The 23,131-nt window shown below is 49.9% G+C and overlaps 9 protein-coding genes across 9 annotated transcripts; 2 read left to right on the forward strand and 7 right to left on the reverse strand.

Annotated features, from left to right (window-relative positions):
- Nucleotides 1–319: 319 nt before the first annotated feature.
- Asppvi_008183 (uncharacterized protein) lies at nucleotides 320–1,492 on the forward strand (the record flags this gene model as incomplete). The annotated part of the gene is made up of 1 exon (XM_043304063.1): nucleotides 320–1,492. The coding sequence occupies one exon, from the start codon at nucleotides 320–322 to the stop codon at nucleotides 1,490–1,492; it is 1,173 nt and encodes a 390-aa protein (XP_043159998.1).
- A 138-nt stretch (nucleotides 1,493–1,630) lies between these two features.
- On the reverse strand, nucleotides 1,631–3,005 carry Asppvi_008184 (putative sister chromatid cohesion protein Dcc1; the record flags this gene model as incomplete). The annotated part of the gene is made up of 4 exons (XM_043304064.1): nucleotides 1,631–1,798; nucleotides 1,870–2,036; nucleotides 2,096–2,829; nucleotides 2,887–3,005. The coding sequence occupies 4 exons, from the start codon at nucleotides 3,003–3,005 to the stop codon at nucleotides 1,631–1,633; spliced, it is 1,188 nt and encodes a 395-aa protein (XP_043159999.1).
- A 777-nt stretch (nucleotides 3,006–3,782) lies between these two features.
- On the reverse strand, nucleotides 3,783–5,504 carry Asppvi_008185 (ANP1/MMN9/VAN1 family protein; the record flags this gene model as incomplete). Its single annotated transcript, XM_043304065.1, has 4 exons — nucleotides 3,783–4,199; nucleotides 4,253–4,572; nucleotides 4,628–5,310; nucleotides 5,422–5,504. The coding sequence occupies 4 exons, from the start codon at nucleotides 5,502–5,504 to the stop codon at nucleotides 3,783–3,785; spliced, it is 1,503 nt and encodes a 500-aa protein (XP_043160000.1).
- An 804-nt stretch (nucleotides 5,505–6,308) lies between these two features.
- Nucleotides 6,309–7,406, reverse strand: Asppvi_008186 (glycosyltransferase family protein; the record flags this gene model as incomplete). The annotated part of the gene is made up of 2 exons (XM_043304066.1): nucleotides 6,309–6,710; nucleotides 6,774–7,406. The coding sequence occupies 2 exons, from the start codon at nucleotides 7,404–7,406 to the stop codon at nucleotides 6,309–6,311; spliced, it is 1,035 nt and encodes a 344-aa protein (XP_043160001.1).
- Nucleotides 7,407–9,111: 1,705 nt separating this feature from the next.
- On the reverse strand, nucleotides 9,112–10,462 carry Asppvi_008187 (2,3-butanediol dehydrogenase; the record flags this gene model as incomplete). Its single annotated transcript, XM_043304067.1, has 6 exons — nucleotides 9,112–9,239; nucleotides 9,299–9,778; nucleotides 9,848–9,934; nucleotides 9,988–10,236; nucleotides 10,293–10,326; nucleotides 10,379–10,462. 6 exons carry the CDS (start codon nucleotides 10,460–10,462, stop codon nucleotides 9,112–9,114), a joined length of 1,062 nt encoding a protein of 353 aa, XP_043160002.1.
- Nucleotides 10,463–10,961: 499 nt separating this feature from the next.
- Nucleotides 10,962–12,311, reverse strand: Asppvi_008188 (putative cofactor for methionyl- and glutamyl-tRNA synthetases; the record flags this gene model as incomplete). Its single annotated transcript, XM_043304068.1, has 1 exon — nucleotides 10,962–12,311. The coding sequence occupies one exon, from the start codon at nucleotides 12,309–12,311 to the stop codon at nucleotides 10,962–10,964; it is 1,350 nt and encodes a 449-aa protein (XP_043160003.1).
- Nucleotides 12,312–12,928: 617 nt separating this feature from the next.
- Nucleotides 12,929–14,333, reverse strand: Asppvi_008189 (pepsin-like aspartic protease; the record flags this gene model as incomplete). Its single annotated transcript, XM_043304069.1, has 3 exons — nucleotides 12,929–13,056; nucleotides 13,113–13,876; nucleotides 13,936–14,333. The coding sequence occupies 3 exons, from the start codon at nucleotides 14,331–14,333 to the stop codon at nucleotides 12,929–12,931; spliced, it is 1,290 nt and encodes a 429-aa protein (XP_043160004.1).
- Nucleotides 14,334–15,616: 1,283 nt separating this feature from the next.
- On the reverse strand, nucleotides 15,617–16,713 carry nbp35 (Fe-S cluster-binding ATPase; the record flags this gene model as incomplete). The annotated part of the gene is made up of 2 exons (XM_043304070.1): nucleotides 15,617–16,566; nucleotides 16,632–16,713. 2 exons carry the CDS (start codon nucleotides 16,711–16,713, stop codon nucleotides 15,617–15,619), a joined length of 1,032 nt encoding a protein of 343 aa, XP_043160005.1.
- A 1,894-nt stretch (nucleotides 16,714–18,607) lies between these two features.
- On the forward strand, nucleotides 18,608–21,767 carry Asppvi_008191 (phosphatidylethanolamine N-methyltransferase; the record flags this gene model as incomplete). Its single annotated transcript, XM_043304071.1, has 4 exons — nucleotides 18,608–18,788; nucleotides 18,900–21,483; nucleotides 21,540–21,630; nucleotides 21,711–21,767. The coding sequence occupies 4 exons, from the start codon at nucleotides 18,608–18,610 to the stop codon at nucleotides 21,765–21,767; spliced, it is 2,913 nt and encodes a 970-aa protein (XP_043160006.1).
- Between the last annotated feature and the right edge of the window lie 1,364 nt (nucleotides 21,768–23,131).

A 23,131-nucleotide genomic window follows, 5' to 3' on the forward strand; every position in this document is an offset into this window, starting at 1 on the left:
CTCCAACTAGAGTGCTTATCGCTTGCCATCGCTTGCCATCGGAATCATGACAAATGGAAATAACATCCATGGGAATGTAGGACAATGGCCGCTCATTATATCACCCCCCAGACCGGCCCGGTGCTTAGATTTCGCCCTCGTTGACATTGTCTTCTAAACTATTTCAATCGCGTCCGGACGTCTATCTTATCAGTAACTAGTGCATCGCCTTACGATAACGGACTGAATGAGTCATTACCTAAAGAAGAACTGATAGAATTTTGTTCGGTACCAGGCTCGGAAACACTTGGGTCTTTTCGATTAATCGCCAATTGACACAATGATTGCCGCTGACCCCACCGAGTTGCCATCAGGAGACTCGCCTGAGTTGGTTCTCGTCCCTGCCACACCAGAGGAACGGATCAAGTCCATCAAGCTCAATAGTACGGCATGGAAGGGCCGTTTAGACGTGGAGACGTACATCGCAAGAGAGAACCATTTGTATCAGCAGAGATTGACCAAGGATTCCCTGACCTGTTGGCTTTTGGTTGACCGTAGGGAGCCAGGAGGCCAGCGGACGATCTTGAGTTCTTGTGAGACATACAAGAAGAAGGCTTTGCTGGCTCACCATGGAAAGGTGGAAGATGTTGCTACCCACGGGGTGGGGAGCGTCTATTGTCGACCTGAACACAGAGGCAAAGGTTACGCCAAGAGAATGATGGAGGAATTGTGCACGAAGCTAGAGACGTGGAAAATGGAAAACGAGCCGAGAAGTAGATCACTCTTCAGCGTGCTGTTTTCGGATATCGGAAAGAACTTTTATGCGCAATTTGGGTGGAAGCCGTTTCCTTCTTCGCACATCTCTCTTCCACCTATCTCCAAGGAAGAATATGACCGGTCCTCGCGGGCCAATCTACCAAAGGCGAGAACCTTGGTTGCCGATGACGTTCGCAAATGTATGTGTAGCGACCAAGTCCTACAGAAAGAACGGGAATCCCTGCGTGCTGCTTCTGAGAAAACCCCCATCGCCCACGTAGCAATCCTTCCGGACTTTGACCATTTCGTTTGGCACTGGGCGAGGGAAGAGTTCTATGCAGAGAAGCTTCATGGCGACAGAGCCCCGCCGCTAATCAAGGGCGCTGGTGAGGACAAAGCAAAAGTGTACTGTGCATGGAACAGGAACTTTGGCGAGACACCCCGGGACAACACTCTGTTCATTTTGCGATGGGTGTATGATGAACCGACCACGCCAGAGGAGACAGAAGCGACGGCAAAGGCCATGGCTGCTATCCTGAGGAGGGCCCAACTTGAGGCCCACGAATGGGATATGGCAAAGGTCGATTTCTGGAATCCAACTCCGCTGTTGCAGAAGGCAGTTGCCATGCTAGATTCCCCAGCAGAGCTGATTCACCGAGAGAAAAGCAGCATCGCCAGCTTGAGGTGGACAGGCGCCGCACAAGGTCTAGGCGAAGAGGTCGAATGGCTCTGGAACGAGAAGTATGCCTGGTGCTGAAGGATGTTGGCTTCTACCACGTTTCATGTTTTCGTTCCGGGTGGTCATCGTTTTCTTCGAGAGGAATCCGCTAGAGATAGATCCTGATACAACCTGACAGGGTACTTGGGAGATGTCAATGGAACATAGAATTTGTCTTCAATTTTTCTGTCGTTTTTGGTTTCTGAACAGTTCATGCCAGTTTCGTGACTTTTTGGCCGCCGTGGCAGTATTGGCATCTGTCGACATATTCTTCTTGATTTTATGTCTGTCGATATTGTTGACGAAGTAGATTGTTGTTTGGTCTGGGTGCCTGTAGGAATTCTCCTGTAGGAAATCAGTACTCTGTAATCAGCTTCAACAAGAAGACGATTAGGTGACTATAACCGGTCACATACCGTCAGTTGAGACAATGCTACTTCATCCCGCCATGAATCAGGAAGATGATCCTTCCAAGCATTGAGGAACTCGCTTCGCCCAATTGCCGAATCTAAAGCAGGCGCCATGGCCTCCAAGTACGTCTCGCCGACCCATCGTGTGCACCTGGCTTTGTCGATGCTAGCCCCTGCACAAGTATATCCATTAGACATTGACCATTTCCAAGCCTTCATGGCAGTAACTCACACTTCATGTCCCCGTCAGCAAGCCCTTGAGCTTGACTATCTCCTGCCTCGCAAACTCTCCTGACAACAGCCTCAAATAGGCCCCGCGGAAACGGCTCCTCATCTTCATCATCCAGCACCGATTTCCACAGATCCGACACAAGAAACTGCTGGTCGAGATGAATACCCTGCAGCACCGCACCTTCGAGAACTCTCTTCCACACCTCCAGCTTTGCTCTCGCAGAAGGCCGCCGGCAACAACCCGCGGCGCCCTCGCCATTATCCGCCCGACCAAGCACAAACGCACAGATCTCGATCCAACCAACTTCACACTGCGCCCGCGAAACAGGGACATCGTCAAAAACCCGACGTATGACACCATCCTTCTCAGCCGGCTCTAGATCGAAGCCCACAGCTTCAGTCCCTTCACCCCCATCATACACCGCCAGCATTCTCTCGAGGAACGAAACCGCCGAGAACCCTTCCGCCGGAGTATGCAACTCCAGCGTGGACCCGCACTTTGCGATTGTGGTGACCGTCTCCACTAGGTTTATGTCGTCGTTGGCGCCGACCATGGTGATGTCGCCTCGCTGGGCGCCGCCATCGCTAGGTTGAAGTATATGGATCGGGTTTGAGGATTGGACTTGACGGATGCGGTAGGTTCGGTTCGGAGTGCATAGATTGACATAATCATGATTCTCGGAGTCTGTGCTTGAGTTCGGGAGGTGTGATGTTGACGGGGATTTGAGCTCAAGACTGGTGATGCGTTAGGCAGTTTCTCTCGTACGAATGAATTGATTGAGGGGTAAATACGTTGGTGCTTCTTTTGAAGAGAGGAGCTCCGCTAGTTCTGAGGGTAGCTCGATTAATCTGAATCCTTGCTGGGGTGATGTGTGTGTGAAGAGGATGCTTCGGGCGGCTTGGGTAGACATGGTGGTCGGTGTTTTATTGCCGCTGGCGCTTCGAAGCTCTGCCTGTCGCTTCGGATAAGGTAGTTACTTGTCGGTTAGGTATTCTCGAAGAGCGTCCGTAGTGTGTGGTTCTCATAGGTGTAAATATCGAGGTACGCAGTACAACAGGAGCCAAAAAGTTGCCTAACGCGGTACGCGCCATGTCCGCGATAATGATGGGCGCACAGACTGTTGCTTAATGAGGACCCAGATCTACTTCGATTTCAGAACATCTTTGACACGGGAATATGAAGTCCTGTATTGCTGCTCGGATATTCCTACACAAGAGATTTATGTTCAATGAATGTGGAGTTCTCTTCTCTGATTGTCCTTGCATTCCAAAGCAACCGACATACTGATTGAAATCACACGAGCTCGGGAAACAATATGATGGAGTAAGACATGGCTGAATGAGGCGAAAAATAGACTGTCTAAATAGGTTTACAAAAGCGCCGCGCCGTAGAAACAGCCCAGCCGGAGGCAGGGAAGAAAACCACACTGTAACCAGTACAGCGATGGATGCATCCAAACAAGTATAAGAAAGGAGGAAGCATGATGTTAGTATCCAGTATCATATGACAGGCACCCTGATCCATCTGGGAAAATCAGGCCACAGGCTATCTAGTGAAGATGACGATAAAGATCCGGCAGAAGCTGTACCGGAAGATGGTCATGGAAAGAAAAGGTTCGGCGGGAGAAAAGCTCGGCTGGCTCCAGGATGAGCAAGTTCAATCCAGATGAAAAGAAGGTCAGAAGCCTTTAGATGCTTTGCTCTGCCTGCTGGGGAGTAGGATTATCGACTTCCTTGCCAACGGGCGCAGCATTGACACTTGGCTTTGGTGAAGCAGCGACAGGGTCACTTGCAGAACCCTGCAAGTCTCTAACCTCTCCTGCCCCAGTCACTCCGTCAGCCTTGATCTGATCTGCCTCCTGCTTCTCAGTTTGAATTGAATCCTGCACAAAGGCTTTGTCGATATCCCATTGCGGCCCGGGATCCATGAAGAGGGCCTTGGCTCGCTCAGCTCGTTCGGCTTGCTCTTTCTCTTCCCTCTCCCTAGCCTTTCGCTCCTGCTCCATTTCTTCCATGTGTCGAAGATCGTCTACACTAGGTTCGTAAAGATGCCAGATCGTGTAGTGAGGAAGACCGATGACCGAGAATCCCATGCGCTTAGCCATCTAGTGAAATTTAGCATTTCGCGCACCGCACAAGGAATCAAGACGACACTTACTTTCCCAAACGCTTCAGTTTCAGCGTGCTTTTCGAAGCTGAAAGCGGGAAAATGAACCCCAGAGCGAAACACCTTTGCCTTGGCCAGGATACTGACACCTCCGACACCATCCAGCTCCATCTCCATGTCGGGATCTCCAAATGGATCGCGAAGGTATGCGAGATGAGGCCGCCAGGTAGCATACTCGGCATATCCCTCTACAATCACCGCATCCTCGTCCAACGTTTCAGCCAGAGCCAAAGCCGTCTCCGACTCCTGCCATGAGTTCAAGTCATAGGGCTGTTCCCCACCCAACCAGTCAGGGAGTGGTCGCCAGACATCTATTGCAATGCTCATTAGATCGGAAATCGCAAGAATCGAGACAGTACAACTTACTCGGTACAATGACATCCTTGTCATGCCGCATCAAGTCCTCCAGGATTGTGCGAGGAGCAGTCTCAACGTCGGCGTCTCTCCAGTAGACCCAGCTGTGCGTCGGACGTAGAGTAGCACTCAGCAGCCAATTCCTCGCCTGGGCCATCAGTTTTCTCCGTCCCGCCTGTGCAGCGAATCCATGTCTACTTTCCACGTCCTGCTGCACCTTCTGCCCAAAATCCTTTTGGATGACCGAGATTTCTCCAAAAGTCATCTTGGGATCAGGGTCGTTTTGGACCTCCTCGAGCATACGTGTCAGCATCCCCAACGTATCATCCTTAGAGTCCGACACCAGGAACGCTAGATCAATGAGGTTGTGAGGGTAGGTGAGATTTCGGAGGTGTGAAAAGAACATCGGCAGATGTGACGAGGCGTCTCGGAGAGGTGTCAACATAAGTACACGCTCCTCTTTCTCCCATCCTTGCGCCGTGCCTTGTACTTTGGACAGGTCATAATATCGGACGGTCTGTAGCTGTAGATCTTCGCTGGAATGTAGAAGTCCAAGCGATAATGCGGGAAGAATCGCGGCCCGCCAGGAAGGAAATATGAGGATGAGTATTAGCAGAGAGATACCGCCGATGAGACATAGCCGCTGGATGAGTAGTCTTCGACGTCGTAGGGCAGACTGCGGACGTGGTTGAAAACTAGCAGTGCAGATAGATCAGTCCAAATTCAAAACGCTAGTCGTGCCTGCTACTCTGATAGATCTGCAGAAATGCAATCCCGCGCAGATGACAAAACCAAAAGCCACTTACCGATGAGGAGAGATGGAAAATGCTCTGCTCTGCCCGCGGGGGTAGGCAGAGTAGCCATTAGCAAAGGCGTGATGCCTGTTCATTTCTCGGGGTGTCACAGCATGTGTAGACGCAGATCAACTATCCAGAAGTCACAGGAACCGGAAGGCTCCTCGATCCTGGAGAAGCAGAGAAACGAACACCAGCACGGCAGTGGCTCAAGCCCGGCCTCGATTACGTGTCAAGGCGGAGAGACGAAAGTGGTAGCAATTTGGCTGCGAAGGGGTGGAATTGCGGACGCGCACGATGCGTATGTAGATCTTCAGAGTCCCGGAGAGGCCAACTTCGATATAAGAAGAGTTAACTAAAACACAAAATCAATGTAGTATCCCCAAATTGATTAATCAATCAATCCACCAGAGGAGATTAATTGGGTGCGTGAGCGCGCTAGACAGGTGTCGAAACTAAGGTGCTGTAGGAAAGCTGGCTAGATCGAGAGCCAAACCAGGCCAAGTATTCCTGTCCAACCAAATTGTTTCGCCGCCTTGCGCCTTGGATTATCCGATGTCATCCCTCAACTGTTACCCCATCCGGAAGCATACAACATTCAAGACGTTTGCGGCCATGCAACATACTTATCTTCCGCAACAAAGTGAGCAAGATAGAATGCCATTGGTGGTTGCTTATCACAAAGCCCCAGATTTCGATTGTTCTACAGTTATAGTGTACATAAAGCAAAGCTTTCGACAAAGGTACCTATCCTGTCCCAAGGCCAAACTCCCCGAAGAATGCTTCATGCCAAACCAGATGCCGGTGATCGCCATGTGTTGCAGCAGATAAAAGAAGGAAGAATGAGAGGGAAAAAAAAATGAATCAACCCCAAGAATACAAACTAAATAACTTTTCTTTCAATTGCCGTGCACCCGCGAGATCCTCGAGTCTGGAGAGCCCATTCCCTTGACACCAATCTCGACCTGCCGCAACATTTTCTTTAGCAGCGAATCCATTAGGGGTGGGTCTCGCAGTGCCAAAATGACGGATCCGGCCTCGTAGTCGCTATCCAAGATATAATAACGCTCCCTGCCCCAAAGCTCCACTGTTTCTCTCTGGAATGCGACTTTCGCAATGACCTTGGCTGGAACACTCGCCTTGTTGATAGCGCTCTTAGAGAACACTCTCAGGAATGGCCMGAGGCTAGACCGAGTTGAATGTGCCATTCGGACCGATAAGGGGGCATCTGCCGTCAGATGGCTATTCCCTGCCAGTCCTCCGGGATCCAGAGTATATATGTTGAGTGACATGTTGCCAGTCTACGTATTGGATTGTCAGTATTGTTCGGCTACTCACACGCACAAAGCTAGCTATAAACTTACCAGGACCAGACTCCGCCGCAATGCATACATGGCGGCACTCATGATCAGCTTACTGCTCCCAAAGCGGGCATTCCCTTCCTTTGCACTCAAAGGAGTGCCGGGCGGTTTCGGTGCATTGTCTGGGCTGTCGTCGAAGTAGTTCAACGAGCCACTGGATATGGCAGAGCATCCAATATTGATGACTCTGGCACCGCCGTCCGGCGTGCCATCGCCAGCTCGGAAAGCTTCAAGTAGGCTGACCGTCAACAAAAACGGGGCAATGCAATTAACCTGGTAGACAGGATCATATCCATCCGGGGTGACTGGATCGGTGACATAAGATGCCATGGCGGCAGAATTGACCAGGAGCATTACCGGCGGGATCTCTTTATTTCGGACCCTTTCCACAGTATTCTGACAGAAGCTGACGATCGAGTTGAAACTGCCCAGGTTGACTTTGGCCACTTCGACAGATCTAGGCCCGATGAGGCGGATCTTCTGTAGCAGGTCCTTCACGCTGTCGGTCCTAATATCGCGCGCAAGAAGCAGCAGGTGCACGAAAGGCTGCGTTTTTGCGATAGCGATAGCTATCTCTGAGCCGAGGGTTCCATTGCCCCCGGTAATGATTGCAGTTCCTTGAAGTTGTTTCGACATGATAAAGATGGGAGATTAGGTATATAGTCTGTCGGTTCAACGCACCGGCGTAGTTAGGATGTAGACACTTGTGTACAGATTATCAAATCAACATGACATAGTTTGCGTTTGAAACGGAAGAGAATATGGCAATGCAACCACAGGGGGCTATAACGACAGAAACTTGAACGTCACTGTTTCAGAGTTATATATATCAGATGATCCTCAGATGAAAAGGAGTCTGACTTTGCTAAAAATGGGGCCGATTTAGGGAGGATGTCTAACAAGAAATTAAAACTGCAGTCGGACGCGAGAAACGAATGTACAACTGCAGGAGAATGGTTGAAAGAGAGTGATAAGCGAAAAAGGAAAGAAAAAACAAGGCTGAGATTGATATGAGAGCTGTAAATAAGGACGGCGACGATTTGAACAGAACCCAGCGCTGCGCGCTGAATCGGAACTCGCTGGACTACGGAGTAGGTTATAGACTAGTCAAACGAGCCGGCGGACTGAGTGGGGGGAGAGCCACTTGGCGAAGCATAGGTAGTAGTAGTGTCTAGAGGACGGGGGTCTGAATCTTTTGGCAGGCGAGAAGGGTTACTGGAAGACTTGACCTCAAAAGTCCGAGTTTTGGCCTCCATCATCGTGGAAGAGAGTGAGGGGATAAAAGTTTCTACAGATCTGTGTCAAATGATGATTGTATCAGAATAAATTGCGCGATTCTGTCTGTTTCTGGAAAGCGGAGGGTTTCTCCTCCATAGTCCAACACTCGCCATCCATCAGTTGCGATGGAGGTGAGACATCTTCTATTTCAAGCAGTATAATATCCAATGGTGATGATCTATAGTTCCTGCCAGACAGAATATGACAAATCCAACTGCACTGAGCACTGTCCAACGGTCCGAATCATGCAGTGGATAATAATACTCCTACTGTCCCACCTCTTGAACTGAAACMGTTCTACTCCGTACCACTTCTACTAACAAGTGATCAAATGCTGATGAACAACACATGAGACAAATATAGAACCTGTTTTCGACCAAACGACTAGTCCAAAATTAGGACACTGTCATTAACGGTGGCGGTCTTGGCCGCTCATCAAATAGCGCGGTCGAACGCCTGTTCGTATGCAGCCAACCAAATCCGCACATTAGCACATTGGGTGATTACTGATTTGTCTGGGATGGATTAACACATAACAGTCTAGGCTGATTCTAGTCGGTTCCGAAGAGCTAGAACTGTAGAACACTAGAACTACATGGGTGAGTACTTAATTCTGACTTCGAGATACTGTATCGACACATCGGATATTCTATCGAGGGTTGGTCCACGGAGTACACGCTACATGATCACAATAAATCGGATATTCAGATAGTCTATGGTGAGATGCACCAAGGAATGATCTGCTCGCTTCGGAATACCCAAATCGTTGCGAAGATGCACGCTGATGACGGGACTAGTCTGATTGCAAACACCACCGAATCGTATCCAACACGTGTCTATACCCATATTTGGAAGCTGAGCTGCATCATTTGCGCCTGCCAATCAGCCTGACATTCTATCGGGCTTTACCGAAAGTTACGGCCAAATGGCGCTGCGCCCCTAGATCCGATGCAAGCCATGTGGAAGATAATTGCTTCTTCCGCAGTATGGGATGATTCGTATTCAGCTCATCGCGAGCTTCTGGCGTCTAGACTATTGATTATTTGCTGTTTGATGGCTTTTGTCATGTAGACACCTCAACTAGGATCTTGACATGCTTGTCCCGCTCGTCAATCAAAGCCTTGAACCCCTTGGCCACCACGTCCTCCATCTGGATCTTGCTCGTGATCATCGCTCGAGGGGAGAGCTTTCCTATATGCTCGTCAGCATAACCAGTAATAATCGGGCTCCATGCAGCAACAGGAACATGCCTGATGAAATCGCGTCAATGACAGCTTCGAAATCACCATCGTCACAGATCACAGCGCCAATGACATGTTTCTCGTGCAAAACGATGTCAAGCGCATCGATCTTAGGCCTCTCCTCCCACAGCGACACTATGGTCACCGTTCCCCTCGCTCGAATAGCATGAACAGCCGTGTCGAAGCCCACCTGCACGCCAGAGCATTCAAAGGCGATGGCTGCCCCTTCCCCTGCTGTCATTGCGCGAACTGAAGCCACAGTATCATCCACTCGCGGATCAATCACCTCGGTCGCACCTAGTTCTTTCGCAAACTGCTTACGCTGTGAGGATACTTCGGAGACTATGACGGACTTGATTCCGCGCGCTTTCAGGACCTGAACGACAGCGAGGCCGATCGGTCCTCCCCCTACCACGAGGACGGTGTCGTCAGGCCGGACGGAGGCGCGGCTAACTGCATGCCAGGCCACGGTAAGGGGTTCGACAAGGGCTGCATATGCACCGAAGGTTAATCACCCGATCCTATCTTGTACCATCCGTAGAAAGGAATAAAACTCACCCCCAAGGTCAAGAGGGAAACCCTCCGGCAACAGAATGGCATGCTTCTCACCTACAACAACGTGATCTGACAAACCTCCTGCATCGCCTGCTCAAATATCAGCGCTACATTTCTATCCATTCACCCAGAAACTCACTCACTGCTATACCCGATAAATCCCAGATTCTGACAACAGTTCCGCCAACCCGCTAAACAACTCGCACACGTCCCATCATACAGATTCGGTCTGACAGCCACGTAATCACCGACTTTCAGTCGTGAAACGCGCGCACCAACCTCCTCTATCACACCACTGAATTCATGTCCCAGGGTGACGGGGACACTCCCACCCGTGATTGGATGCGGCGTCGAGGGAATTGTGATGGGACCAGCGAGGTACTCGTGCAGATCTATATACCATGTAAGCCCCGTCAGATTGACCACAAATGAAGCACGATGAGCATACCGCTTCCGCAGATCCCTACAAAGGCAGGCCGGATCTATCCATATTAGTCTACTTGCTTAGAAGGGCAAACAGGAGGTGCCGGTAACCTTGACCTGGCCCTCGCCGCAGACGGGCTCATCGGTCTCGTCGACACGGATATCGCCGCGGCCATGGAACCGGACAGCTCTCATTGTGAAGTGAAGACCTTGTGCTTCTAGCTTGGGTGAGTTAGTCGTATCAGTTACTGTCGGGACTGGGTCATCGGGGTTCCCGATTGCCTCGTATTATATGGCAGAATGAGTTGCGGAACTGAACCGCGCAAAGAGTAGTCGTATGATAATGATTTATTCTCTAGACATTAGACTAGACTCTAGAAACGGCCTTTGCAGATAATGAGGGGTCGGCTAAGCTTCTAAGAGGGGCTTGCGGGGTGACTGATGCCTTATTGCCTTGGGTGGTCTCGAATAGAGAGATTGCAGATACAAATGGAGTCCGCAAGAAAAAGAAGAGAATAAAAAAATAAAATAAAAATAAAAACTGAAACGTTCATTTCTCGTTGGACATGTTGATGCTAAGAGGGGAAATGCTATTTATGTTGCTGCCTCTGCACGAAATCGTGGACCACTCCTTGTAACCATTTCCACTCATTGAAAGACAAAGGAAGAATGCACTTTTTCCTGGATAAATTCTCTACCGAACAGTAGCTCCCTTCAGAGACTTCACTGTACAGACTCCTCCGGTCTTAGCAACCAATTTGCCGAGGGCCGGCTTTCCCTCCTGGCCATGCACGGCGGGAACCGCGCTCATGTCGAACGCAACCTCCAGGCTGTCCGTGGTGGTGAATCCAGGCTGGAAGGTCTCCCAGACCTTCTTCTTGGGGTTGAGCACCTTCTCGGGCTCGCCGTCAAACCAACCCTCGAAGCCAATGCGGGTACCGGCAGGCGCGTCGGCGGGAGGGGTGACCAGCTCAACGGGTCCAGCGTGCGAGTCCTCGCCTTCGGCAACGCGGGGCGATGCTGCCAAAACCATGGCTGTAGACTTGATACCACGCATAGTTACTGGCTTCAGGTTGCAGACGGCAACGATCTTCCTGTTCTGCATCTCCTCCAGGGGAACGAGGCCGTTCAGACCCGAGCATACGGTGCGCACGGTCTTGCCGGTCTCCTCATCCAGCGAAGTATTCTCAGTGCCGGGAGCATCGCCACAGTCGATGGTAGAAACGTAGAGGGAGTCCGCATTGGGGTGGTTGATGGCACGGAGAATGTGACCAACGCGGAGGTCGATGAGCGACGGAGAGGGGGGAGCAGCGGGCGCGGGAGCAGGCTTGGGCGCCTTCTCCTTCTTTTCCTTCTTCTCCTTCTTGTTAACCTTGGGCGGCGCGCCAGCGGCGGAGTCAGTGGCGGAGTCAGTGGCCTGATCGACCGCGCCGCCATTCGCCGCCTTCTGGGGCTTGCCCTGTCCAACGACGAGAGGCTTGCCAGCATCCGGGTTCTGGGCCGCAGCCTTCTCCCTCTTTTTGCGCTCCTTCTCTTCCTTGGGGTCCACGGGCTTGGGAACAAACCGCACGTCGTTCACGTCGATGCTGATCTTCTCCTCGTCGGGGATCTGAAGGGCGAAGAGGCGGCTATTTTGCACAAAGTCGATGTGACGCACAATGTGATGGTATCCTTGCTGGCCTGTGCGTTCTTCGGGGGTCCATTTCTCAACGACGGGAGCGAGCAGAGCGTATGCGGCGATATCAGCAACGGAAGGCTTGGTTCCCAGCAAAGTTGTGCGCGCGGCCAGGTGACTGTTCAGCTGTCCGAGGATGGCCGTAATCACGGACTTGTCGTCTTTGGTCAAGGCATTCTGGAGACCAGAAATGGTGTCTAGCCATTGTTTGATTGAAGCCTGCTCCTCAACGGAGAAAGTCGTCTGAGGGAAGATTTTGGGCGAGGCATGGAGAAGATCAAGCTCTGTGGCGTCGGGAGAAACTGCAGCAGGGTACGAGCGGTAGAGGAGGGAGAGGAGAGAAGACTCGGGTGCAGAGTTGATAGCCATGTTTGCGAATGGGCGACAAACGGCGAAGCAGGGCAGAGGCGAGGTGGTGAAGTTAAGAAGAGGGGCAGCAGAAATCGGCTTCAGGCGTAGTAATAATAAACTGGAGGGTCGACTGATCCGCGGGGCTGTTGTTCTGGCGGTCCCCGTCAGACTCACGGTAACCTTGAGGAAATTCAACTTGACTAACACCCAGATCCCTAGTGTCACGGGATCCTTGTATAATTGACTTGATAAAAGAGCTGATTACAATTGGATTTGGCTAGATACCATCAGACTTCGTCTTGCTACAGCATTTCTTGGCTTCCGCAGTGTCGATGACCGACTGCATCCGGTTAGTCTCTTTTTTACCTTTAATTTTTCTTTTCCCCCTAAACTTAAGCTAGGGCTGGGTGACTCAGTATCAGCTGAGTCATCAAAGTATAATTATCTTTATGCACGCTATGTGCAATAATATGCTGTTCGACAGACGACAGATTCCAGTTTGCAATATCGGAAATCAAGTTGCGGTGTATTATTTAGATCTATGGAGACAGTCTATCTGTAAGAATTTACAGAACGAATATGGGGTCAGCTGTAACATCTAAAAGACATTACGTTTTCGACAACAAGCAGTCAGACTACTTGGGCGAGGCAAGTCCAAAAGATGGGCCTCGCAGGTCGAACACGACGAAAAAGGCCTTTAGGAAGACATCACCGAGGATCTGCATCGAAGTGCCCTGGTTGGATTGAATACCACCGAAACATACTACAAGACGTCGTGTCAGTACATGAACCTTCGTGCACGAAGATCGATCGACTCACCAGTTTGTCCCGTCGTTTTGTTAATGCCAACCTCAGAAAAATTCAGGTACGTGCCAGGTACCGTCGCCAAGTGCTTTGGGCCGACAGCAACCGCGAGATTAGGCAGTTCAGTTCCGCAGGGATAGATGTAACCGCCGGCGCTGCTGGCATACTGCGCGCCTTTGACCTGCGCGTAGTAGGCATTCACCATTGTGTCATCGAGAAGCATCAATGAAGTGCCGGTATCAGCGATCGCAGTAGGGGTATTCTGGAGGGTCTGGATAGGACCGTCTCCGACCTTGTAGTGAGCCGACTGGAACTGCCAGAAACCGCTCGAGGAGTCCACGGTCACGTTGATCATGTCGCCTTGATACTTGGTTTGATCAATGATTCCGAACTCGTACTCGCCGACACCATTGCTCTTCAGATGGGCCGTCATAACTGGCTCGTCCAGACTGTTGGCGATATTCTCGAAGAACGTCTTCTGCTGCTGAGGCTTGACGGTATTGAGGGACGAAAATCCCAGGCCTACGAGGCCGTTCGAGGTGGTATCTTGAACGAAGGAATCGGACACGCTGGTCGGGATACCAATCGCTTGACCAGTAATGGTCGCGCCACCAATGTCAACGGTATCAGTTCCGACACCACCATTAGCGAAAGACGAGTCGCCGTATTTGATCTCAAAAGTAGCTCCTTCCATCTTCTTAAAAGTGGATGACTTGGAAGGATTGAAGACAGTGTGGCCGACCTGAGCACTCGCCGGAAGCTCCGTGTTCATCACCCAGCTGGTGAGATCCCCAGTCAGTAAGCTATGTTGGTGCATGATTCGAATCAATGAACCTACAAGTCTGCTGAACCAGTGTCAAAGTTCATCACTATTTTCTGCCCACCGATCGTCACAGGACTGACGAAAGCAGCATCGTTCTGAACAGATTGCGCACTGACTGCGCCGGTCTGCTCTGGCTCCTTGACATCGGCCACGAGTAGATTGGCACCGGCGCCTGAGACAGATGTCGTGTTCAAAGGCTCAAAGTCCGACAGATCGACGCCAAAAGTCGTTGGAACTATGCCAAATTTCAGATAGGCTCTGCGCAGAGCAGTCGGGCCATGAATGGAGTGTCCACGCTTGATCCGCTCAACCTTGAAGGACCTGCCCTGAGATTGAGCTAGTGGCGACGTTGGTGCGGCGAACACACCATAGCCTAGGAGCAGCATGAAGAGAAAAGACTGTAGTGAATGCATATTGACTCGATATTGCCTGTATTCCCAGTCTTCAAATCAATGATCGTATTTGCTGCTTCTAGCAGCTGAAGGTGGAAAGCCTCCAAACAAGACAGAGATCAAGCCGGAAGTAAATTAAAGAGCGTGTACTCTGTATGTCCAAGTCCAGACCTGGGCACCTGCGAATATTGTAAAGACAAAAGAATATAGAAAAGATACAAAAAAATGAATGGTAAAGGGAAAGAGCCGAAACCAGGCCGAAGAGAAAGACAAAGAAGTGAATGACTTGGTCTAGTTCATTGTCAAGAGGGCCCCTGGGAAAAGCCCACGATAATAAAGACCTCAGAGGCCCTAATCACGACGGAGCATCAAAAGTTGAACTGAGCTTCAATCCCCAGCTAAGAACAGCCGAGAGTGCGAATAGCTCCCATGTTGGTAAGCCGGCCCACTCAGGCGAAGAAACCAGAGAAAGCGCAGATTGAACTGAGAAAGCAGCCAATCCATGTTGCTCATATGGAGTCAGTGGTGAAGCAACCTCATCTGCCTGACACAGTCAACAAGACTCGACAGCCTGGCTCTGACAGTTGCTGGCGCAAATCAGCCATTCAGCGTTGCCGAAACAGTCTTCCCCTGAAGGTGAAACGCCCAGACGCTGGGCAGTCGCAGGTTGTGCTGACCAGTCAAACCAGTCACCCCACCATCGCCAAGAGATGGTGAAACGGTAGACTGAGTTGAAGTAGGCGGTCAAAATACGCATGTACTGGTAGTTTCTTCCTTGTAGGGGGCTGCGAAGAATTGAAGGTTGACGGATCATCATTAGACAGATCTGGGTTACATTCATCCATTTGCGGGACTGTCGACTGTCAAGCGCAATTGGCTGGGAAGGTGTTACGTAGTTAGGCGCTGTCCCTTGGTCAGTTTCCAATCACATGGCATCATTCATGAAAACGCAGATTGCAGAGATCCCATACTCCCGTCATAAGTCGAGTCCAACTGGCCATACATCTGCATAGTGAGTGCCTACAATCGAAAGTGCCGCTTGTCAGGTATACATGGCGTGGATCCTCGATAGCAGGTGTAGAACGAAATAAATATACACTACACATTTTACATCGATGCTGATGTCCGGTACTTTCTCGATTGGTAAGAGTAAAAGCGTCCTGCTCATGCGAATGCCTCATATTGAAATGGTGGTATCAAATCATGCTTCTCAAAAACGCCGTAGTAAAGGAACTCATAATGCACGCTATCCCAGCTCAAATGCACCGCACAGTAGAAGCAAAATAGGAAGACGGAAATATGAATCACTCCATCATATCGTCAGGTGGGAGCACTTTGTTTGGATCCTCGCCAAGCATTTCGCTAACCGACCGTACAACCTCCTTGATKGCCTTTGACGCTGGGCTGTCCGGGAAGTTGTCCACGAAACTTTCGCCGTAGTCGCAAGCCATTCCAACTCTGGGGTCAAGAGGAACTGACCCCAGGAATCGAATGCCCATCTTCTTCGCTAGTCGTTTGCCACCTCCTGTCGTAGCACGGAAGATTTCCGATGTATTGGAGCATCCTGGGCAGACGAACCCCCGCATGTTCTCGACTAGACCCAGGATACGAATGCCAGCCTTGCGGCAAAAATCAATCTCCTTCCTGACGTCGAGAAGCGATACTTCTTGAGGGGTCGTGACAACCACCGCTCCGTCCACTCCAGACTCTTTCAGAAGTGAGTTCACTGATAAGTGCTCGTCCGAAGTTCCAGGTGGTGTATCGACAATCAGGTAGTCCAACTCGCCCCAGTCGACGTCCTTCAGAAACTGTTTAATCATTCCATTCTTCTTTGGGCCCCTCCAGATGATCGCGTCGTCTCGGTTCGGCAGCATGAACTGGATACTCATTGCACTTAGATTATCGGTCACCCACACCGGACTCCAGCCTGCGTTGCTGACGTGGATCGTCTCCGACTCAACGCCCATCATCTTCGGGATCGAGGGTCCGCAAATATCTGTATCACAGAGGCCGACGGTGGATTCAGGGTTTGATGCAAATGCATGCGCAAGGAGTGAGGAGAATGTGGATTTGCCGACACCGCCTTTGCCGGATAGTACAAGGATCTTGTGTCGGATGTGAGAGAGACGTTCGGTGATGATGGGGATGTCGGGATCGGGTCCCTTGGGGGCAGAGGCACAAATGGCTTGGTTGGGACAGCCAGCGCAGGCGTCGCCTTTACCTGCTTGCTCTGACTCGGGTCCAGGGCAATGCTCTGCAAAACTTAGCGATCTTCAAAGGTAAAGGAAATATGACTTTTTGCCGGTTAGAAAGACATACCTGGTTCTGGAGCAACGAGGTTCGGTGCCACCTTGGATGGCACATCGAACGCTGCCACTGGCTCCATCACGGACGGCGCCATTATTATGCGAAGACCGGCTCCTCGTAATAGATATGGCAATATATTCTCTTAGATCCTCAAGGCCGGTAGGTGTGTCGAATTGGTTTGGACAAAAGGACGCTTTCTTTGACGAAAAAGTGGCGGATCGCTGCTTGATAATCCATTATCGGATGACAAACTCTTGGTGGCGATTGGCGCGGGGTGGGTTTCTCAGGAACCAGCCGCTGCGGTGTCGGAGCGCTCCGCGATAAGATTGATTAATCATAACGTAGATCCTGCACAATGTTGGGTATCTGGATGGACTATCATGGTGATTATTATTAGTATTACTATGCTGATGAGCAGCGAGTGGCTTATACTATAACTCCAAACAMGAGGATCAGGATCTATGTGTATGTCTCGCGATAGTCAATTGAGTCTCCCTTGATGGACTAGAGCCAGAGAGAAACAGATATACATTCTCCAATGTATGGTCGAATTTCGTAGTGGGGGTCGTACTATCAATGTAACTTTCATAAAATGTACATTTCATAAAGTCGATTTGTTCGTGTCTACGGAGAGTGCAGCAGGATGTTTGCAAGTTCGATCTTTCCGTCTTTTCGGAAGCGGGGTATGACTTGTAACGATCCTCTTTTTAACAAGGAGAGTAGATATCGGTAATGCAGGGGCTTGTCAGAACCTTAGCATGCCTCCCTGGCTGTACTACTGTCAAGTGAGCCTAGGTACTATGTCATTATCCACCAACTGGACTGCCAGAAAACTGATCCATTTTGGTTAGAGGCGCGATTTGCAAGAGACATCCTCCGCAAATATCCGAAGGTCGTCATTATTGACTAGAGACATTGGAGATCTCTACAGGACCCGGTTCTCTTACGAAACCTACGACTACCAACATAACAGCGACTATTCTCTTCTTTCTGCAGGCCGTGTCTGTGTGTTGCATGAGGCATAATGCCAATCACGTCCCCTCAATGGCATGCATATCTATGCACTGCATAAGCTTCCCTTCTAACGTCGAAGAAACGTTGGGGTTACTGATTGGTGGTAATCTAGACCACCTGCTTCTATTCCTGATTTTTCAGGATTGACAAGGGAAGTATCGTCCAGTGAAATGTAGAATTTGATGCACCCGCCGTTAGCGCTCGATTGTGATGGCTTTTCCATCAAGAGCAATATGCATTCAATGAGCAGAGCAAGCGAATAGTCGTCGGAGTATGAGTAGTAAGGTAAGGAGATTGTCGTCGCTCAGACGTATCGGTATCCAAGGAATAACCCACGAGCCTGAAGATTATTTTTTGAATACCTTGAACCGTATACTCTGTATGTGGCATCTGATATCAGTCGCATGACTTGCCGTCGTCAACACCAAGGCTACTAGGATGTACTATTATTACGAAATAAATTGTTCGAATTCCTTAAGAGCGTTGACCTTCGTTCTCTTTCTGCTCCATTCTTCATTTCCTTAAAAGATTGTACCAACCGCTTGTGATTGGTGCGGGTCTGGGTCGCTAAGAAGCCCTTTTCCCCAACGACAGCTCTACTTAGTCTCGTCCTTAGACGTATGAGGTTACTCTCTCTCCCCGCTATACCCCGTAAGGGTAACGATAAATAGCAGGGTAGCTCCGCCAGTCTGCCACTAACACAATCATTTTCTATCTCTTTTCTTGTATATTTTGCATATTCTCTCTTTCCTCCTTCTGTTCAATGATCCATTGAGCATTGTTGTTGAGGTGCGAAATCTTGTACAATTTGGAGACACTAACGAAGACGTCACATGGGCTGTGGCCGACCTAAACTACCCACCCTTGCTTTCCTGTCACATGCTTCTGCACCTGTGACTTTCCAATCCATCTGTCCCCTATAACAATTTTCCGCTCCCGCTTCCCACGCAGGAATCAGAGAGCTACACACAACTATGGATCGTGGCCTTTCAACAGGCACTCATCAGGCAGATGGTGGACTTCGCGAGAGGACTGTGGCCTCTCAGTCTAGCTCTCCCCCGGGTCTCGAGGCTTTAACAGCCACGGGTGAAGGTGAAGTCAAGGACAAAGCCGGTAAAGAAAAGAAGACATACGGCCGGACTCCTGATGGTAGAGGTACGTGAGATAGTCTCTCCCGGAAATAAGAATAGATGACACGTCTTTTCGGCTCTCAAAAGACCCTTGGGGTGATACGGGTTGGTGTCCGCTAACTGACCTATTCAATAGTGTTCACGGTGCCTCAAACGCACGACATGGTCTCTCAACTATTATCACCCTCGGAACCAAAGAACCTATCAGACGTCATCGTTCTAGCCATTCTTGCTGCTCATATTTTTCTCTTATGGCGACTTCCCGCGGGTGCCAAAGTGCCCGTTTTTGCCTTCATCTACCTCTTTTGGCGCGGCGCCTACAATGCTGGGATCGGATGGCTGCTTCATAACCAGTCGAACCACAGGACTCTTGTCCGTTGGGCGGAGAAGACCAAGATCTTCGTGAATCCGGCCACTGGCCAAAATCCTCATGCTAACTTATACAAGTTGATTAAACGTGAATTGGAGACCAAGATCCCAGCTGACTATTCGTTCGAAGATGCTCCAATTGAGTACAACACCTGGCTTGTCTTCAGACGACTTGTCGATCTGATCTTGATGTGCGACTTCACCTCATATTGCCTCTTTGCGATAGCCTGTAGCCAACGCCCTCTTGATGAGGGTACTCTGATGACTGTCTTGCGGTGGTCCGCAGGCATCGTCTTAGTGCTCTTCAACCTGTGGGTAAAATTAGACGCGCATCGAGTGGTAAAAGACTACGCCTGGTACTGGGGAGACTTTTTCTTTCTCATCGACCAGGAGTTGACCTTTGACGGTGTCTTCGAAATGGCGCCTCATCCGATGTACTCGGTCGGTTATGCTGGATACTACGGTATCTCGCTAATGGCGGCGAGCTACAAGGTCCTGTTCATCTCTATTCTCGCCCATGCAGCACAATTCGCTTTCCTGGTCTTCGTCGAGAATCCGCACATCGAGAAAACATATAACCCGCCACCACCCCGAAAGCGACCTATCGATCAGGAAAATGTATCTATGACCCCTGAGCGATCGGATTCGCCCAGCGCGCCTGCTTATGTTGATGAACAAGTGCCCCATGCGCCAAGTTATTCAAGCGGTCCGCCTCCATCGGTTCACAACCTCTTGGGCTTTCGGAACCTGGATTTGTATCGGACGATAGATACTTCTTCCATACTGATTCAAATTCTCGTATTCGCCCTCACGGCCTTGACGCCTTCAACTCCGTGGTACCAGTTCCTTTTTGTGGCCAACGCCGCAGTCTGGAGAATCTGGTATTCTGTTGGTATCGGCTTGGTGCTCAACCGTCAGTCGAACTGTAAGGCCTGGACTCGACACTTTGTAAAATATGGCGAAAGTCCTCAGGAAGCCTGGAATCAGTGGAAAGGGACTTATCATATCAGCATGGTCATGTGCTACGCGAGCTTCATTGCCGCCGTCTGGAAAATGTACAGTTTTCCAGCGGATTGGGGCTATGGCCTCGTCTTGCTCAGACACGTCTTGGGTGCAGGGCTCATTGCCTTGCAAATCTGGACATCGGTCAGCATCTACGAATCTCTTGGAGAGTTTGGTTGGTTTTACGGAGATTTCTTCTTCGATGAGTCGCCCAAGTTGACGTATGACGGCATTTACCGTTTTCTGAACAACCCTGAGCGGGTTCTGGGTTTGGCAGGGGTTTGGGGTGCTGTCCTTATCACGAGCAGTGGAGCTGTCACTTTCCTTGCCCTGATGAGCCATATTTTGAGCCTAGGGTTCATCCAATTTGTCGAGCGTCCTCACATGCAGAAGCTTTATGGTCGAAGCCTGCGACGGGATGCTGGTCTGACAAAGAGTTTGAAGCGATCCTTGCCTCCATCTCTACAGCAGCTCCATGGGAGTGTTGACAAAATGTTCGATGAGTCTTTCGAATTCATCGAAGAACTTATTGACACTGCTCGTCCGAAGCTCGCTGCGGGTGTCAACACGTTTGTCAAGGACACATCAGCTCTGTTCCAAAAGTATCCCGCTCGTGTGACTATCTCTCGCATTGATGAAGACCTGGCTGGCTATGACTTACGTGACTACTCCTTGGAGGTCGAAGGCACTGATTCATTGTCTCCCAATGACAACGATCAAAGCGGTAGGGAGGGTGCCAATGCTCGTATGCCCCTTGACAGACGCGGCGACCTGAAGAACTTGGTCTTCGAGTATGGTTCACCCATCAAGGTTAAGTGGACTGCTCCGCTCAATCACAGCAAGAAAGATTGGATTGGCCTATATCGAGTCACCGACAACACTTCTCGGGAAGTCACGCGCGTCTCATCTCAAGGGAGATGGATTGCGGTCAACGAGGGCTCATATGACAATTTGACTTGTGAGAAGGGAATTGTGAGCAGCGATATTGTCATATCCGCCTCACAACGCAAGGATAACGAAAACCGCGATCTTGCTTCCGGTGAAGTCATCTTCTCGGGTGATAAATTGTTCTGGACTCAGGGTGTCTTCGAGTTCCGGTACCATCACAATGGCAAACACAACGTTATGGCTATTTCAAGACCATTTGAGATTCGTATCAGCCGGTTTGATGAGGATGAGATTCCGCTGATGGACCCTACATCAGTCGAGATGAGCTTGTTTCCCGTTGTGCGTAACTGCTTTGATCGAGATCCCGAGATCGCACCGGAGACCGTGGATGAGCCTTTTGGCAGTCTCGTCGAGCGTGATGGGAAGTATGCTAAGAGAGTCGTGTTCGCGGTTCATCAAATGTGAGTTGATTTCCTGCGGGGTTTTTGGAGGAGGTCGTACTAATGCTTTCGCGAAGGTTTGGTATCGAATTCGCTCCCGAGGTTGTCAAAGCCGACGGCAGTGTCCACAACCTCGCCCGGAGGATATGCAATGCAAAAAGGGTCCTGGTATGTAGTCATCTGCCTCCATTACCTCATCACCTCTTTTTCCAGCCGCTGAAGCTGACTTTGAATATCACAACTTATAGGCTCCCTATAGTCTAACCAAGAATGGTGCAGCAACACCAACTGAAGGGAAAGAGTAACCTGAAAATGAGAACCTATTGTGGAACCTAGAGAAAACTCCAAAAAAAAGGAAAAGTGGAGACATGGCATGTCTCCCAGCTTGACAATACGCAAACCATTCCTGTTCGCCTTAGCAGCTTATATTTGGCTGAGCGATGGAAACTCCAATAGACAGGCTGTATTGCCATGTCACTCCTTTTGCTTCTGCTGAGATACTTCATCGTGCTGGTATTCTGTCTCATCATGCACGCCAAAGACGAACCCTGAAGAAGATAGACAAGGGAAAGGATTGTAAAGGCCGCGATGACCGGAGTACGTTGACTATGCAAAGCATGCATTACTTCGAGTGGTTGAAACAGCAGAAGCTTAAGGGGTTTATAGTTTCATGGTACATATTCAGTGGCTTTATTTATAGATACCATAGACAATGAAGAATTCGTGCTTAACGGTTGATGGATGAATTTTCCCTGTATTGGATGTTTCGATCTAATAGGTATCTCTATTCTAACTACCGAGTATGATTTGACGAAAAGCCTACAACTTCAGAGTGGTCAGCAGGCATCTTAATCGCTGACATGGAGTTCGACTGCACAACAGCACGACGGAACACCTCAAGTAAAGGCAAACTCATAAAGAGTTCGCAGTAAGGTGTTGATCAGCCAAGCCGGTAAATTCATCCCATCCCCTGCCAAGTTCTTCCCCCCGACAGATCATCCAAAACGAACGATGAGTCGGGTGGAAGGCGTTGGCACAAGTCAAGCGTAGCAAGCACACCGGCAGGTCTCAGCGCGGAGCATAACGATTGAGCCCGCTGTCCAGTGCTCCACAACCAATCATCCCTTCAATCCAGCGGATTTCAGAAGAAATACAGCGAAAAGAAAGTCCGGTATAAGGGAGTTGGACAGGCGGATCGCAGTGTTCCAAGTGTGCTGTTTTGCCGGCAGCTGCGGGCTCGAGGGGCGGTTCTCCAAGGGAGATCATTGAATGGATTGACTTGTTGTCATCATAAAGGATTGTGTTTGGGAGTGATATAAGATTGGGAAGAAGTAACTGTACCTATTACTAGTAAATGCCAGCAAAGTTGTGTTTGGGTTAAGCGGTTGTACAATTTCTATTCTTCGAGATTGTCAGCAATCCGAATGATCAAGCACCTCAGTGGATTGAAAGATAAGTAAAATATTCCAAAAAAAATATCAGGAGTTTTTGGTAAGGTATTTGGTTTTCTTCAAGGTTTTTGCAGAAGCAGAACTGAAAAAAATGTCTCTCATCACGAAAAGCATACGGGAAGTGTGACAATTGAGGAAGCGAGCAATAACATACCCAACAGAGCCTACAAAATGTGCGAGATTTCCCAGGGGGAAAAAAGGTGAGATCTTCCTGTCTG

Source organism: Aspergillus pseudoviridinutans (assembly GCF_018340605.1).
Source record: "Aspergillus pseudoviridinutans IFM 55266 DNA, scaffold_5, whole genome shotgun sequence".
NCBI lineage: Eukaryota > Fungi > Ascomycota > Eurotiomycetes > Eurotiales > Aspergillaceae > Aspergillus > Aspergillus pseudoviridinutans.